Source organism: Malus domestica, chromosome 11 (genome assembly GCF_042453785.1).
Source record: "Malus domestica chromosome 11, GDT2T_hap1".
Lineage (NCBI taxonomy): Eukaryota > Viridiplantae > Streptophyta > Magnoliopsida > Rosales > Rosaceae > Malus > Malus domestica.
Window position 1 is genome coordinate 6,386,210 of NC_091671.1, and position 17,769 is coordinate 6,403,978.

The window sequence follows — 17,769 nt, forward strand, 5'->3', positions numbered from 1 at the left end:
CATGTGAATAAAGCTTATTCCCTTATCTTTTGGTTTGTCGTGTTGCAGCATTATTGGATTCCTTTTCCACAATGCGTGTCCTTCGTGGACCACCTTACGTGGCTACCACTAGTTCGTGTTGGTAGGAGATGCCTTCTTGGTGAAGGTATTTTGTCACGTTTTGCTTCTAAGATATGTGTAGGATCGACGTATAACGTTATCAATATTTGTATATCTACGATGCCCTTGCTTCCGAGACATGATCGAAAACGCAAATAAATGGTTCAGCAACTCAGTAATTTTTTTTTATTTCATTGTTGTATTTAATTTTTGTGTTAGACTCTCTATATACCCGAAGATGGAATCAAGTCGTTCGTAGTTCACGTTTTACCTTGTTTAGTAAAACAAACAAAAACATCATTAATTAAGCCAGCAAACACACGCCATCATCATATGTTACACTTCCTTCTAAACTACAGCAAATCACCAAATAATCAACAAACAACATAAATTCAAAAACTAAAATCAAATTAATCCATAATTAATCATAATTTAGCATGAAATCTCATGAAGCACTCATCTTTTGACTGAAGGCTCCACCATGCCTTGTGAAATTTCCAATCAGCTTCCAGCCGCCATAATACGGCACTGTATACAATGCACTACGCTTAGTATTGTATCATTATACCTATACGAAAACTTCAGTTGATGGGCACTGTTTACCAACAGTGATTTCACGAAAATACCTTTCGTTTTTCTTCCCATTCCTGCTTTGCTTTTCAATGTTAAACAGTGGATTTACAAATTTCCCCTTACTATTTGTTGGCTGGGGGTGCCACCACCTCTAAGAAGATACCTGTTTGTTCCATTTGGGTCCAGAATCTCCCCAGTTCTCTTTCTCACAAACCACGAACCAAAAAATTCTCTCTCTAAAAAGATCACGAACCCCAGCACAATCTCTCTCAAAACCTGTTAACCACAACACAATCCGGTCCCGATTCGAAGAAAGCTTTAAGCCCAGAAAAAGTTCGGTTTCATGGTGAGTTCTCCTACCGATTTGGTGCTTCTTTTTGTTTTTGTTTTTTCTAGATAGCATGCAGTCTTTTCTGAGTTAATGGTTGAGGGCTTTGTTACAAAAATAAAGTAGTGGTTGTGGGTCAGGTATGAGGTTTTTTAGGTACTCAAGATTCCTGAATTCTAAATGTGTTGAATTTGCTTTTGTTTTTCACTAATTGCATGCATCATAGAATTAATACAAATACAAAATGGAAAAATGATTTTCATCCATAAATAATATTCAAATACTTGAAAAGTTTGTTTTAAATTGGGTTTGGTTTCATTGGTTTTTCTGATTTTGAAACTTTTGTTTTCAGGCTCCAAAGGCTTTTAGGGGCTTGTTTGGTATCATATTAAAAAAAAATCATTATTTCTCAAAACATTTTTTTAAGAATCTCTCTTAAAAACAATTTTCTTTTAAGATTCAAAAACTTGTTTAGTATGAGATTTAAAATTATTTTTAAATCTTAGATAAGTTTGCTGAAATTAAGTATGGTTCCTTTGCAGGGGAGTTTGTTTTGATTTTTTGTGGAAGAATTCCAGTTTCCAGCGCTTCGTATTCTTCAATTACAGGTAAATGAATGTTGCATGTGAAATTTTTTTTCACCAAATAAAGAAAACCCTTTTGTTGGGTTGGGCGAAGCCATATTGCTTCTATTGGCATAAAACTATTCCCACACAATCAAAGTATGCAGTGGTTTGATAATTAAGTACAGAAAATCTTCGGCTGATATCCTTCTTCTCTTTGCGTGATAAAACCATGTTTTTTGGATTATGATGCTTATTCTGATTCGTATCTGTAATCATTGATGATATAACATTGTAGGCTTGGAGTAGGTTTTGTAGTCTTTTTCCTGAAATATAACTGAGTACTTCATAATCGTTGCAGTCCTTGGTTTGTGATTTTGTTGCTCGAGTACCGAGGTTTATCTTTTGGTGCTCTCTTATTGGTTCTCACATTTGATTCATCTCACCAAATCATTAATGTAGATTTCCTCTTGAAATTTTAGCTTTGAAATAGGTAGGTGGCGATCTTTGCTTGGCTCTATCAGTTGATTCACATAACCTAATAATTGAAGTCTTCTTTTCCTTGGGTCGGAAAAATGGCAATAATTCTACTTGAGTTGATATTTCTTAAAAAAAAAAAACTAATGAAAAGGGCATCAAATTTTTACATTTTAATAAAAAATCATCCATTAATTTTATTTAATGACAAGGACAAAAGAATTAAAAAAAAACATAAAAAACCGAACTTGCGCTGGGCGCGTCCCCCAACCCCCCTTCCACACTCCACTTTTTTCCCGATTGTCTGATACATTAATAGATTTTTTATTTATTTTATTTTTGCTTAGAATAAGAAAAAGAGTTCAAACTGAATTACATTCCCCATTTTTATATTTCTGGTGTTTTTTTTTCTAATAATAGTCAAGATAATGAGAAATTTTTCAATGTGCTCGGAGCACGGGATGGTACACCACGTGTATCTATACAAGTTGTGAGATTCTTGTGTAAAAAATTAATTACACAAAAAATAAAATTTTTCGCTACTTACATAATAACACGTGGTGTGCCACTTGTGTTATGGGCACAAGGTAAAGTTTCTTCAAGATGACACTCAAGCTCCAAAAATTGGATGGAGAGCTGCATTTATTTTTGTAGGTATGTAAAAAAATGTGAGGAAATTTTAATTTAGTAATTGAAAACAACTTTTTAAATATAATTATCGAGAACATAATCTTCTCAAGGTTTTGATCTAATGGATCACTTCTGGGTTCATCGTTTTGGGCGCAATGAGTGCTTTTACAGGACCAAAAAGAGTCTTAAGTTTCAAACCTTATGAAACTGAACCAAGAAGTAAACACTATTTATAAAAGTTGACCAATAAGTAGACACTATTTATGAAACTAAATCAATTAGCATACACTATATATGAAATTGAACCAATAAGTATACACTATTTATGAACGAAAACAAGAATTAGACAATATTTCTAAAACTAAACCAATAGATGAAAATTATTTATGAAACTGGACTATACAATATTTACGAAACTGGACTAAGAATTAGACAATATTTATGAAACAAGATCAAGAACTAGGCATTATTTATGAAAGTGGATCAATAACTAGGCACTATTTATGAAACTGGACCAAGAAAGAGACACTATTTATGAAATTATACTAATTACTATACATTATTTATAAAACTGGACCCAATAACTAGGCTTTATTTAGTCCAAGCATTTTTCATGAAAGTTCCCATTTCTTAATGAAATAAACTAATAGAATAATTAAGTCCTTTTGGGACCGCTCTTGCGCGGTTTAGAATCACTTCTGAATAAAGCACCTCCCACTTTTAAACCTAGAATCACCTCCCAAATAGGCCCTAAGCAATACAAGATCCAAAAGCTTTAAATAATCATTTAAGTTAATCCACCTGCTAATTAGGAAGAAAAATAATCAATTTGTAAAGTACTCTAATAACAGTGGTTGTGGAAAATGGAAACGGCTCCCCTCCGGATCCATTATGTGGGGATCCTAGAAAGCCTCACATCTCAGTCATTCATCGTGTATCGTGATGTCAGAAATCATTTGACTTTTATTATTTTAAATTAAACATAAATAATACCTGACGAAAATTGACTGCACGATAGACGATGAACGGCTGAGATGTGGGGATCCCAGGATCCCCACATAATGGATCTGGAGGGGATTGGAAAATTAGTATTTGGTCCTCCCTAGTTACTAATGCTTATTGATTAAGACGTTATTAGTTTTCAGATTTTGATTAAAGTCCCTACCATTAATGTATTGATGAATTTAGATGTCAGTTATATAATTTTTTGAAATAAAAATTAGTAATTGTTTTAAGGTTTTAATATTCACACCCTTATTACACTCCTAATTAATTTTCAATTCAAAATATTTCCAAAAAAAAAAAAAAAAGATTTAGTTTGCACCCATTAAATTTTTTTGTTTAGAAATATTTTCAATTTTTAATCTTAAATGTAACCATTCATATAACTTTTCAATTTTTTAATCCTAAATGTAAACAATACTTTTTTTTTAGTATAACATGTACCCATTTCTTTTTATATAAGATCCATTCCATTTTTTTCTAATCTATATTTTAAACTTATATGGGTACATTCTATTTCGTTGATCTAAGAATGTATCCCCGTCAAGGAAGAAAATATCGGTAATATCGGAAATATCGGTAGTCCGAAAACATGGAAATATCGATGGAAATATCGGGATAATATCGATATCGATAAAAATTACATGGAAACCACGGAAATTGTAAGAAAAACTTGGAAATTTTTATTGAAACTTTGCAGGATGTTTATTTAGTCAATTATCTATTAGTTTATCACAAAAAATTGGAAGGAAATGCATTGCATGATGGATTTAACATTATCAAGTTGATTATATAGCGAGCTGACAAACATTGTGACTATAGAAAATATGTAGAAATTAATGAAAGAAGTCTAAACACACCATAATCATTTATATATAATGAATTAGTACAATATTTTACACTTTATACATTGCATGGTAAGATACATGAGTGACTTAGTACCACATAGAGTTCCTATGAGGTTCAAAATTTTCACTATCTTCATCATCTCTATGTGTAGAGTGAGTGTATTTTGAAGAGTAGTTACCAACTATGGCAATGGTTTTCAAGAACCAAAACCCAAAAGTCAATAGGAAACCGAATACTTCAGTATTTTTCGGGATTACCAAACAAATGGGATTTGGAAACCAATCCCATATCGAAAATTTCGGTATTTTTCGGGATGGGATTCCCGAACTTCAGGATGGTTTTGGTTTAGGATTTTTCGGTTTGGGTTTGGGACTTTTTCGGTTTGGTTTGGGATTTTCCGGAATTTTTTCCAGCCCTTGACCAAATAAAAAATAGAAAAATTAAAAACCACTTGCCATTGACTAAGTAATTAATTGACACAATTTAAAATATAATACCACAAAAAATTTGGAATATGTGCAAATTTGTTTCTTGTAAAAATAAACCATATATATAAATATTGTAGCTTATTATCATAACAACATAAGTGGTACAGTGGTTAAGGCCTTAAGAAGTTAAGGGGGAGGGGTTCGAACCCCTTTATACTCAAAACCGAGTCTTTTCCAAATTTTAAGGAATTTTTGGACTAATATCGCGACATTTTAGCGAATATCGCGATATTATAAAAAATATCGAGAAATATCGCGATATTATCGATATTTGCGATAATATCGCGATATTTTAACGAAAACTCATTGGATACTCCTTAAAATATCGGTAAGTAAAAAAAACGAAAATTTCGCCGATATTTTCGATATTTAAATCCATGATCCCCGTCAAGTTTAATCAAATAAATTTAATAATGTTATTAAGTCTTTTTTTGTGGTTTTGGAAAATGTACCCATGTTTTGGTACAATAATTTTTTTACTATTATTTACGAATGTGTATATACACAATATATTGGAGAGTATAATTTATCCTTTAATATTTTTAATTCCACTAATTATGGGTTTTATTTAAAATCTCATAAATATAAACAACTATAACTACAAATTTCAATTTTCAATTTAAGAATATAATAACTTACATATAAATATATTATTTCATTAATGTCAAAGACTTAGATCAAAAGCTGAAAACCAACAAGATTTCAGTTAAAGAGCATTGATAGTTAGGGATCGCATCCCAACTCTGCCCTTAAAAAATTATTATTCTAAGCAATGCGCATCTAAAACTATGATATCTCATCTTATCAATCTTAGATTTAAATAGTGACTAGAGATTACAAAGAGAGATGAAAACAAGTTTAATAACAATTAAGGATTTTGTTATTGCATGATTCAGTGAGTTTCTTACTGAATAACATCGTAGAGGAGAAATGATCACTTGTAGGAAAATGATTCAATGAGTTTGTTACTAGATAACATTTGATTCATTTTTTATTTGCTCAATAAAACGATTAAAAAGAAATTAGAGTGTGTATAAGTAACAAATTAATGAGAGTTTGTAAAATGTAAAAAGAAATGAGAGTATGTAATGGGATCATTAACAACATAATCAAGAATAATCATTATGTTTATCTCATTGAATCAGCATTTTCTATTTGTCAAAAAATAGGACAAACATAATGATGTCTAAATTCAGAAGCTGGAATACAACTATGATTCATTGAGTTTCTTTTTGTCAGAAAATGTAAGTTGATGTCTAACTTCAGAGTTGTACAGCTATAGAGTATGCTATTTATTTCATCTTATACTCCATATTTGTGCTTAGAGATAAGCAAAATGATGTATGAGAAACTTCATCAAGCAGCCCTTTTGTTTTAATGGTTTTTCGGTTGATGTTTTGTTTAATGGTTGCTCTTTTGCGACTAAATTGGTGGTTTCATATATTAAGTTCAATTGTTAGAAAGTAGAATTTTTCTTCGGTTTGGACGTGATTTTTTCCATATATTTAATTACTTACAGAACTTGATCGTCTCTGTTTCAACTCTGTTTGCGTTATGAATAGCAACTCTTTCCAAGTTTAACATGGATTTATTTTTAGAGTGGAATTATGTACAGAAAATCTCTAAAGATGCTGACAATGGAGGGACATTGATTCAGAACACAGTGGTCAAGTCTTTACAAGCTAATTCTGCAGGTAATAGAAACTACACCTTTTCTCTCTGCTTGCATGCTTTTTAACATAGAGAGAAATTGAAATTGTACTTTAGAATTAGCGTTCTTTTTTATGATCTACTGCCTGGTAAGGGTTCTTGAAATTGTATTTTAGAATTAGTGTTTTTCTTGATTCAAAACAAAAGGTCTATAATTTCCTTCCTACATTCCATGTATTTACATAGTATTGCCTATTGTAAATATATTTACAAATTTTACATGTTTTATACGGTTTTGAAACACTCAACATAAGGGACCTCTGTTTCATATGTATTTATTTTTGCTTAAATGTCAAAATGGTCCCTGTATTGTAGCCACATGGCAAATTTAGTCCCCATGTTTTTGTTTTGGTTAATTTAGTCATCATGTTTGTTTCTGTTAGTCAATTAAGGATATTTCATTCAATCTCTTTTAAAAAATTCATAAGAAAATTTATATGAGATATTATTATCATTTCTCTTTACAAAAAAATGCAAATTAATAAGAAATAACACATATAAGAGATAAAACTTCCAATCTGAAAAATGATTAAGATTGTGACATAGAAAAGAGAGGGTAATGTTAGGGAGGAGGTCGGGAAATTGGAAGGAGAATAAATTTTCTTTTAATTTCATTTTTAAATATTTTAAATCAAATAAATAATTTTATAAATAAGTTTACAATAATTTATAAAAAATTTTACAGAAATTAGATGGAAATGTCCTTAATTGGCTAATGAAGATAAACACAATGACCAAATTGATCAAATTGAAAACACATGAATTAAATTGACCCAATAACTAAAACACAGAGACCATTTTAACATTGAAGCCTTTATTTTTAGAACACTTCCAGCCCAGCCAAGTCCCCTGGGCGATGAGCTCTGGAATCCCCCTACCCAAAAAAAAAGAAAAAGAAAACGCAGCTCCAGCCCATTCCAATAACCTCGGCTCCCCTGGAGCCCCCACTTTTCCCCCAGGTCCGAATTGACTGGCCCAGCCACCGGGTGGTATGACATCACTTTGATGTTAGCCATGATTAGAAAATTATAAAAAATACAAAAACTTATAAAAAGTCAATTAAAAATATAAAAAAGTTATAAATTTTTTTCTATAAATACCATATTTTTTCACTTTACATCACATTTCAATATTTTCAAATACTTTTCAACCAATTTTTTATTGTCATTCCAAATTAAAAATAAAATTATTTCTTATTAAAAAATATTTTAATACCAATAACCTGGGCTATTTGGTGGAGATGTAATGAGACAGTTACTGTTCACTAAAGACAGTTACTAACTTACCATCCACTTTGGCGGATTGGGTTGCCTATAGCACATGGAGACATTTAGGGGTAGGGTTGCTCTAAAAAGTGGAGTTTTAAGGCAGCCGATGAGAAATGACTCCAAACGCATCTACTTTTGTGTTAAATATAATAAAGTCAGTCTTTGTTTAATATCAATCCAATAACTCTTGGTTTGAATTAGTTTATTTGTAGCGAAAACGAACCATAGTTTTCGTTACATTGATATTGCTAGCTAATTTGTGATTATCTCCCCCAGCAAAACTCAATTCCATTTGCAAAGAAGAGATCGATCATGGCTGTGGAGGTGGTAGGCGGAGCATTTTTCTCCGCTTTCTTTCAACAAGTATTTCAAAAGATGGATTCTCAGGAGGTCAAGAACTTCATCAGAGGAAAGAAACTGACTGATGGGTTGCTGAAGAAGTTGAGGATCGAGTTGTTATCTGTCAATGCTGTTTATGATGATGCCGAGCAAAAGCAATTAAGTAACCCAGTTGTGAAGCAGTGGCTGCATGAGCTTAAAGAGGCAGTCTTTCATGCTGAGGACCTTCTGGACGAGATCAAGACAGAAGCGTTAAAGCGGAAAATGGAAGCTGAATTTGGAAGTAGCATAAGCAAGGTACAAGACCTCATCTCTGCTTCTTTCCATGCTTTTGATGAGTCTATAGACAACAAGATAAAGGAAATTATTGAGACGCTAAGCTTCATTTCACAACAGAAAGATGCCTTCGGTTTGAAAGAACGTTGTAGTCACAGAATCTCACAAACATTGCCTTCAACTTCTTTAGTAGAAGGCTCTGATGTATATGGAAGAGATCATGAGAAGGAAACCATCATTCAATTGTTGCTATCAGATGATGTTACTTGTAATAAGATTGGCGTCATTCCCATCGTGGGCATGGGTGGGATCGGAAAGACCACCCTTGCCCAGCTCTTATACAATGATGATAAAGTGAAGCAGCATTTTGTGCTCCAGGCATGGGTTTGTGTTTCTGATGAATTTGGCGTTGTTAAGATCACACAAACAATTTATGCATCAGTCACTTCACAAACCTGTGATACCACAGACCTAGACCAGCTTCAAGTCAAACTCAAAGATGCTTTGAAGGGGAAGAAGTTTCTTTTTGTTCTTGATGATGTTTGGAATGAGAATTACAATATTTGGGATTCCTTAAGGCGCCCCTTCGAGTCTGGAGCTCATGGAAGTAAGATCATTGTCACCGCAAGGAATGATGGCGTTGCAACTACGATGGGTACTTTGCAAACCCACTATTTAAAGAACTTACTTGAGGAAGACTGTTGGTTTTTATTTGCAAAACATGCCTCCAAAGATGCAAGTGGTGTTGTAGATCCAAATCTTGAGGTAATTGGAAGACAAATTGTTAGCAAGTGTAAAGGCCTTCCTTTAGCTGCAAAATCTCTCGGTGGTCTCTTACGCTCTGAATCAAAAGTGGAGGAGTGGGAAAATGTGCTAAAAAGTGACATATGGGAGTTGTCATATGCAAAGATTGACATTCTGCCGGCTCTATGGCTAAGCTACCAGTACTTGTCTCCGGAGCTGAAGCGTTGTTTTGCTTATTGTTCCATATTTCCCAAAGACTATAAATTTAACAAATCTGAATTAATTTTGTTGTGGATGGCCGAAGATCTTTTACAACCCCAAAAGAAGACTATGTTGGAAGATGTTGGAAAGAAATACTTTGATGATCTGATCTCACGGTCATTTTTTCAATACTCATCTTCAAATGATTGTTTCATCATGCATGATCTGATGCATGATTTGGCGACTTACGTATCTGGAGAATTTTGCATTAGATTGGAAGACCACAACTTCTCATTGGACGTTGTGAGCAAGGGTCGTCATTTTTCTTATTTGCAATATTCATCTAATGTTGATTATAAGAGATTTGGCACTATTTATGAAGCTAAGTATCTGCGCACCTTCATTCTTGGCGATCTCTATTTGCCGACAGTACGACTTGATCTCCTTTTAATGCTACAGTGTTTAAGAGTTCTCAAACTACGTGTGCATGATATCACGGAGTTGCCTGATTTGATTAGCAACTTGAAGCATCTACGGTACCTCGACTTGTGTAACACTCCAATCCAGAAATTACCGGACACGGTATGCAGTTTGTATAATTTACAAACATTGTTGTTGTCAAATTGTACATGTCTAGCTGAGTTGCCCACCGATTTGAGAAGACTTATCAACTTGCGCCATCTTGATTTCAGAGGTACGAAAATAAAAAAGATGCCCCCCCCACATGGGCAAGTTGAAAGATCTCCAAACATTCGGAGGTGAGTTTGTCTTGAGCAAAGATGCTGGGGGATACATTGATGAGTTAAAGGGGTTTCAGCATTTGAGTGGAAATCTTCATATTTCAGGGCTTCAAAATATCAAACATGCTGAGGATGCTTTGGAGGCCAAACTGAGGGACAAGAAGCTCAGTGAAATACATTTGAAATGGGAAGGTGACACTGCTGATTCTCAAAACGATAGCCGAGTGCTGGGCAACCTGCAGCCCAATACAAACCTAAAGGTACTGGCTATAAAGGGATACGGAGGTATAAAGTTTCCAGGTTGGTTAGGAGATGAGTCTTTCTCTAATCTCATCACTCTCCGACTTGAGAATTGTGGATATTGTTTCTCCCTGCCAGCATTGGGGCGGCTAACGTCCCTCAAAAGGCTTGAAATTGATGGGTTGAATGGAGTGGAATTAGTGGGGTCTGAGTTTTATGGGCCTGCATTTAAATCTCTGGAGTTTCTGAGTTTCCGCAGTATGCGGGAATGGCAAGAGTGGTGTTTCCCTGGAGGTGAAGAAGAAGAAGGCGGACATTTTCCTAATCTTTGCGAGCTTAGTCTGGAGAACTGTCCCAAACTAACGGGGAAATTACCGTTATACTACTTCCCAAGACTTGAGCGGCTAATTTTGCAGAAAGTTAATATCGAATCCCTTGCTTGTTCGCAAGAATGCAATAAATTCAATATTGAACTCCCATCCCTCCGTGACTTGGGAATATCAGATTGCCCGAATCTGGTATGTTTTGTGGGTGGTGGAGTGCTGCTTGCGCCCAACTTGAAGAGGATATCTATGTGCCGTTTTAAAAACTTGTGGTCAGTGCCAGAGGAGATGCACGCCTCTCTCCCGTCTCTTCAGTCTCTGTCCATGGAAGAGTGTGAAGAATTTAAATCATTTCCTGAAGAATCTAAATTCCCATCCCTCTATTATTTGAAGATAAAGGAGTGCCCAGAATTTGTGGGTTTCCCCCATGGAGGACTGCAAGCGCCCAACTTGAAGATGATGAAAATCTATGAATGTAACAAATTCGGGTCAGTGCCAGAGGAGATGCACGCCTCTCTCCCGTCTCTTCAGTCTCTGTTCATAGAAGGGTGTAAAGAATTTAAATCATTTCTGGAAGAATCTAAATTCCCATCGCTTGATGATTTGAGGATATACAAATGCCCAGAATTTGTGGGTTTCCTCTATGGAGGAGGACTGCAAGCGCCCAACTTGAAGAGGATGGAAATCAAAGAATGCAATGAATTCAGGTCACTGCCAGAGGAGATGCACGCCTCTCTCCCGTCTCTTCAGTCTCTGTCCATACTAGGGAGTAAAGAATTTAAATCATTTCCGGAAGAATCTAAATTCCCATCCCTCAATAATTTGTATATAATGAATTGCCCAGAATTCAGGTCACTACCAGAGGAGATGCACGCCTCTCTCCCATCTCTTCAGTCTCTGTCCATAGAAGGGTGTAAAGAATTTAAATTCCCATCCCTTAATCATTTGTGTATAATGAATTGCCCAGAATTCAGGTCACTGCCAGAGGAGATGCACGCCTGTCTGTCTCCCTTCTCTTCAGTCTCTGTACATACAAGGGAGTAAAGAATTTAAATCATTTCCGGAAGAATCTAAATTCCCATCTCTCTCGTATTTGAATATATGGTATTGTCCAGAATTGGAATCATTTCCGGAAGGGGGATTGCCGTCCAAATTGCTTTCACTCAGAATCGGGAGTTGTAAAAAACTGATGGCAAACCGTATGCGGTGGGGTCTACAAACACTCACCTCTCTCGAAAGATTGGATGTCAGCTTCTCAGAATGTGAAGAAGAAGAAATTGGCGAATCATTTCCAGAAGAGGGGCAGCTGCCAACCACTCTCACTTCTCTCGGAATCTTCCAGCATCCGAATCTGAAAACAATTGACGGCAAGGCGTTAAGACACCTCATCTCTCTCAAGGAGTTGAACATTTTTTTTTGTCCTCGACTCCAGAGCTTGCCAGATGAAGGGCTACCCACTTCTCTTTCTGGTCTAGAAATCCGCGAGTGTGATTTGCTAACACAACGGTGCCGGAGAGACACGGGAGAAGATTGGGCCAAGATTTCTCACATCCCCAAGGTAGTGATTGATAACCGAAAGATATGATTTGCAATGGTACGTAATTCATCAACGTGTGTTTATGTGTTTATTTACGATATGGCTGTGTAAATTTTAAATCATAAACATGTTTCAAATGTTAATGTTCACATAATAACAAATTTTACAGGTACTCTTGTCCCATATAAACTTGAAAGTATTTGCGATAGAAAGATACGGAGCTACAAAAATTCCAAATCGGTTAGGAGATGACTTGTTCGTTCTCTCATCTTGTTACTCTTCGACTTGTGGATTGTGAACATTGTTTTTCAATGCCAGCATTGGCACAGCTACCATCTCTCAGAAGGCTTGACACTGATGGGTTAAATGGAGTGGAATTGTTCCTCTTTTCTTATTGTGTCTTACGGTGGTTCTATTATACGACAGTTTGTTGTATCGAACTAGTCTTCGGTGAAAAAGGAGCTTCAACAAGTCTATGAGCTCTAGTTTTCGAATTTCCTTTTTCAAGTTTGTTTCCAAATTATGTCTATTGAGAGGTAGATTTTGGTACTTTGTAGAATTCGAATTCAAATGTTTGGTTTGTAAAATATGGATGATGATTTCATTTCTGTGGAACTGTGAATCTATGATCATGCTTGAATGTTGTCAGACCATTATCTATTCTAAAATTGAGGAGGGATTTGACTGTAGCTTAGCTACAGTCAAATGATTGACCCTCGATTTTGCTTTATTTACATCACTACCATTATATCTCTGGCTGGGTTGGAAGGGTAATTATTACAACTTAGAAGGGTAATTTTGTCCGTGGGTTTGAACCGAATTTCACTTTTATTTACAAAATTGCCACCGCCTTTTCCTTCCCTCTTTCTCTCTCCCGACTCTCTCTCGGTAACCATCCATCAAATCCCCATCCTTCCCTTTTCTCACTCTGTAAGTCTCATTTCCTACAACCCTAGAGCACCGTTTCTCTCTCATTTCTCTCAAATTTGACTCAGGGAGAGAGAGGGAAGGGGGACAGAAGGGTTGACAGGTTGGAGGGAGAGGATCGTCGGGATTTAGGGGAGAGGATTTTCGGCAGGGAGGTATGGGTTTAGGGAGAGAGAGAGTAAGGGAGAAGTATGGGGTAGGCGGATTTCCAGGGATTTCTTTTCACCCCTTCACTCACCACGAACCCACCTTTCCCTTCTTTTCTTCCGTCCTCAAATCTTCTGATTTCCCTCTCACAAAATACCCACCAAGGAAACCCTACTTTTGGTTTATTTTGGGATTTTGTTTGCGCTCTCGATTTTCAGACGACGGGCCAATTGGTTGATATTTGGATTTCTTCTCCTTTTGTCGAAACGCACAAATTTTGTTTCGGTGGGATTGGTCTCGAATAGCTGCGTGTGTCTACCTTTCCAAGGTATGGTGTTCACCGATGGCATGTTTTAGTGTGTTTCTGTTTTTTTTTTCTTTGTTTTGTATTTCTAATTTATCGTTTGCTGCTTGACAATGGTGATTGTATGTTTTAGTTTGGATGTTTTTCTGATTTTGGTTTGGTCAGTTTTTTTGGGCTGCTTGAGAAAATGTGATCCCATGTTTTGACTGAGTGAAATAATTAATAGATAAAAAGAGTGGAGAATTAGTGTCAAGAGTAGTGATGGAAAAAATGAGGAAAAAAATATAGATGTGGAAGAAAAAGGGGGGGGGGGCTGGAAATCGAGCAAGGTGAAGAGAAAAAAAATAGGGGTTAAGTGAGCAGCCAAAAGAGAAAAAAAATGAGGGGAAAAGGCTTAATTTGGGGAGTGGGCAAAAGAGAAAAGCAAGGGAAGGGAGACAGAACAGGAACAAGGTGTGGTTTTGTTGTTGGTTTTATCCAAATTTTTGATTTGGCATTGGTTTGAAGCTTATGTGTTATTAGTATAGTCTAATTTAGTGTTGGTTTATCTAGGTTTGTAGCTAATTTAATGTTAATGTTGATCTAGGCGTTTTAATTTGTTGTGAACTTATATGAGTTTCGTTTTTTAATTGTTATTTTACAGTTGCTAGGGATGACTTTGGCTTTTATATTGGTTTGGGTATTTTTTTTTTTCATTTGAAGATTTAGTGTCATTATACACCTTTGCACCACTGTTTGTTCTGTTTTTCTCGGTTTCTGTATATAGTTTTGGTACAATTGGACTGTTCTTTTTAACTTAATTAAAGTTTTTGAGACTTAATTGAATGAAAGTTTAGTGTGTGTTTTGGACTAATGGTTTTGTGTTGTTATGTGGGTTTGTGAAGATGGATGGATGTGTGGCTCGGTTGCAGGAGCTGCAGTACACAGTTTCGGGCGGTACGAAGGTGATCTCAGGAGTGAGTCTCAGCCCTGGGAGTTCTAGAGGTTATCTCAGGGCTAGCCTCCGATGCAAACAAGAAACTGCAAGGTAATTGAGAATCTGATTTTAATTTGATTTGTACAAACCAGGAACAAAAAATCCCAGCTTTTGCTTGAATTTGAAGTTTTTGATTTTGATATTGGAACTGAAATGGGTCTTTTGATTTATGCAGGATTAAAGGCTCAGCCCCTAGAAAATCTCCTGTTGGCAAGTTTCCAGCAAAGGCAGGAGGTATCTCCCTCTCTCTCTCTCTCTCCCTAAAATCATAGACGTATGGCCAAATGTGTTTTTTGACAAGAAAGTTTATCCTTCACTTTTTTCAAAGAACAAAATTGAGTTTAGATTCAAAATCTGAACCTTTTGTTTTTGAAAATACGACATTCTAAACAACAGAAGCTCATTACTTTTTGTTTTTTAATAAAGCCATTACCAGTTTCTGAATTGATTCTACATTTTACTCTGTTTTTATGCCTAATACCGTTTGTTTTCCATTGGGTAGCTGTATAAGTTTTCCATAAGCTTCGATCATCTCCCCAATAAACCCAGAGCCTCCTTCTCTCCCGCTAAGCAAAAGAAAATCAAGGAGGCCTGCAACTTCGTTTGCAGTCCGCCACTGCAAATCAGTCTGGAAACTGGATTCAAAGGTAAAACACACCGATGTCTTTGATTTTGGTCTCTACTGCACAGTTTGACAGACAAATGATAAACCTAACACATGCATGCTTTGATTTCCTTGGTAGGTCATATTTTTCACTTTCTGGATGTGCAAAGTCTGGATAGTACACATCACCGGACCAAACCTTTATCAGGTAAGGAATTCCATCGCGTTTGTTGAAAATATTTGCTTCCTTTCCTCTCATGTATGTGTATGTATGATTGTATGTGTGTGATTTTAGATTGTAATGCATCACAAATTTGTGGCATAAAAATTGACATTTGTAGACTTACCCTTTGTTTGGTGACTGTGATAATTGAGAGAAAGGAAAATAAAATTTCGAAGATTGATGCTTTTATGTGATTTCTTGGCTCTTTTTTTCATATGATTTTCATTGTATGTGTGCCAGTGTATGTCTCTTCTTGAAAAATACATGTTGAAAATGGGAGAATTTTGGACATGACACGTTTAGAAGTGAGGTTTTCTGAATGAAGACACTTTTATGATTTGTTTGTAATTTGTTTTGCAAATGGGTAGGAATGTCATTCTAAAAGGATATTGGCAGGAGAGGGTGGAATGTCATTCTAAAATATGTGTAATTCAATTCTCTCATTTTCTATAGCAGAATTGCGGATTTCTAAATCGAAAAGGAGAAATAAACACTACAGCAGTTTATGCAGAAGGAGCATGTAAAAGAGAAGCACAGGTAAAGGTTTATGAGGTCAGTTTGCTGTTTTCTTTTTAGTGTTTTCAATTTGTTCCTTTTAGTCTGGCTGCAATTTTTTAATCTCTGGTTATGCATCAATTTCTCTGCTTCTTTGTAAATCTTGCAGGTGAGGACAACACACTTATCGGGGCAATGTCGGGATGTTTAGGCTTGGGTGGAGACATGGACTTATGGAAGAGGTGAAGTAGCTTAGGTTTCTGTCATTAGCTTTATCTGTTCTATGCATCTCTGCAATCTTACAATGCTCCTTTATTTAATTGCAAGATGTTGGGGACCGGTTACTGGAATACAAGATTTGGAACAAAAGTGGTTGACAATGCAAGAGTCGAAAGCAAGTGTGAAATTCACATTGAAAATGACAGGTGAGAATGCTAATCATATTCTAAAAAAATGTTGGGTTTCCTGATGAGTTCTCTAGCTGAATTCAAGAGGCTAAATTAGTGATTTGGAGTTAATTTTGTAAATTTATTGAATAAAGTTATTTGTTATTTAGCTTATCTTGCGTTTGGTTTGGTTTTAGGAGAGGGTTACGCATGATCCGTAGCTTCATTCAACCTCGCTGTTTTCGTTAGAATCACAATTAAAGGTCAGTTTTTCCAACATTTTTTTTGCTTTTTGCTGCATGTTTGTGCATGTTTGGTCTCTGAGATTTTGTTTTTAGTCACTGTTGATTTGTAGTTTATGTCTTCCTTTAGCTACATATTGACACATGTTTATTCTCAGCATTTTTTTGTTATGGTAAGTGGTTTGGGGAGTTCTGTATTATTATATAATCTTTGGGGCTATTTTAAGTAAAAATGAAATGTTGACATTGATATAGCATACGGCACACTTAATTCACACTCCTATATTCGGTTTTCATGTTTCCATTGCAACACTCTGCATTTCCGAGCCAATGAATTTTTTGATAAAGATGTACTTAAAGCAATTACATGCTCTATCAAGTATGTTTTATATGTGGTTGTGGTAGTTGCAAGGAAATGAAATATTTGTGCTGATAATTGGTAGTTTAAATATATAGAAATAGAGAAGAATTATAAATGGAGCACCTAGGATATTTAACATTGTTTTCTTTTCCATGTATTTTTTCTCATGTTTAATATCTGCTTTTGCTTATGCATATGATTCAAGTGCTATTTTTATTAGTGTTAATTTTGGGTTGCATATCAACAAACTAACCCAGTTAATTTTGCTTAGTGTTCATGTATAACGAGAACTCTCATTGCATCAACTTGAACAAACATTCTTCTACTTAGTTGCTTAGCTGCTGCAACAAGAACGAAACACTTTTTATGTGTTTTTGTTTAACTGCTAAAACAGGTGATTGGCCTCCAGGACATATATTTTGCCATCTTAACTTTAAAGGCAATACATATGTAAAATGCATGTTGCTTAGGGAAACAGAGCATTTTTTGCAACCACATCTTTTGTAATCAGCTTAGTTGAATGTATATAAAAGTTAAGCTACTTATCTTACCTACACCGATCACTCATCTATCATTTTTGTTCGTTCATGATTATGTTGAATTTTTTTTCAGGTTAAATGTGTCTTATTCATGTAGTTAAGGATGGTGCATTCAAGTCCCGCAGCAACGCGCGGGCATTTTTCTAGTAGTATCGAAAACCCTCTGTTGTTTACCAAT

General features: G+C 35.3%; 2 protein-coding genes across 16 annotated transcripts in view; one reads left to right on the forward strand and one right to left on the reverse strand.

The window, feature by feature from the left end:
- Positions 1-17,769, reverse strand: part of LOC103422793 (anthranilate synthase alpha subunit 2, chloroplastic-like) — a 78,263-nt gene that overhangs the window by 9,075 nt on the left and 51,419 nt on the right. The gene's annotated exons all lie outside the window — the stretch shown is intronic.
- LOC114823046 (putative disease resistance RPP13-like protein 1) lies at positions 247-17,768 on the forward strand. 14 transcript variants are annotated; one of them, XM_070808061.1, is made up of 13 exons: positions 247-1,018; positions 1,543-1,608; positions 6,608-6,703; positions 8,264-8,623; positions 14,650-14,792; positions 14,917-14,975; positions 15,244-15,388; positions 15,485-15,553; positions 16,025-16,120; positions 16,233-16,305; positions 16,391-16,488; positions 16,647-16,712; positions 17,324-17,544. In XM_070808061.1, exons 4-7 carry the CDS (start codon positions 8,300-8,302, stop codon positions 15,249-15,251), a joined length of 534 nt encoding a protein of 177 aa, XP_070664162.1. In that variant the 5' UTR covers positions 247-1,018; positions 1,543-1,608; positions 6,608-6,703; positions 8,264-8,299; the 3' UTR covers positions 15,252-15,388; positions 15,485-15,553; positions 16,025-16,120; positions 16,233-16,305; positions 16,391-16,488; positions 16,647-16,712; positions 17,324-17,544. The 14 variants fall into 14 exon arrangements, with proteins under 14 accessions (XP_070664162.1, XP_070664164.1, XP_070664163.1 ...); XM_070808063.1 differs by having other exon boundaries at positions 16,025-16,105; XM_070808062.1 differs by lacking the exon at positions 17,324-17,544 and adding an exon at positions 17,665-17,768 and having other exon boundaries at positions 16,022-16,120; positions 16,233-16,488.

Excerpts from the sequence above, each read along its gene's own strand:
- LOC114823046 (XM_070808050.1), top strand. The coding sequence starts at position 8,300 with ATGGCTGTGGAGGTGGTAGGCGGAGCATTTTTCTCCGCTTTCTTTCAA.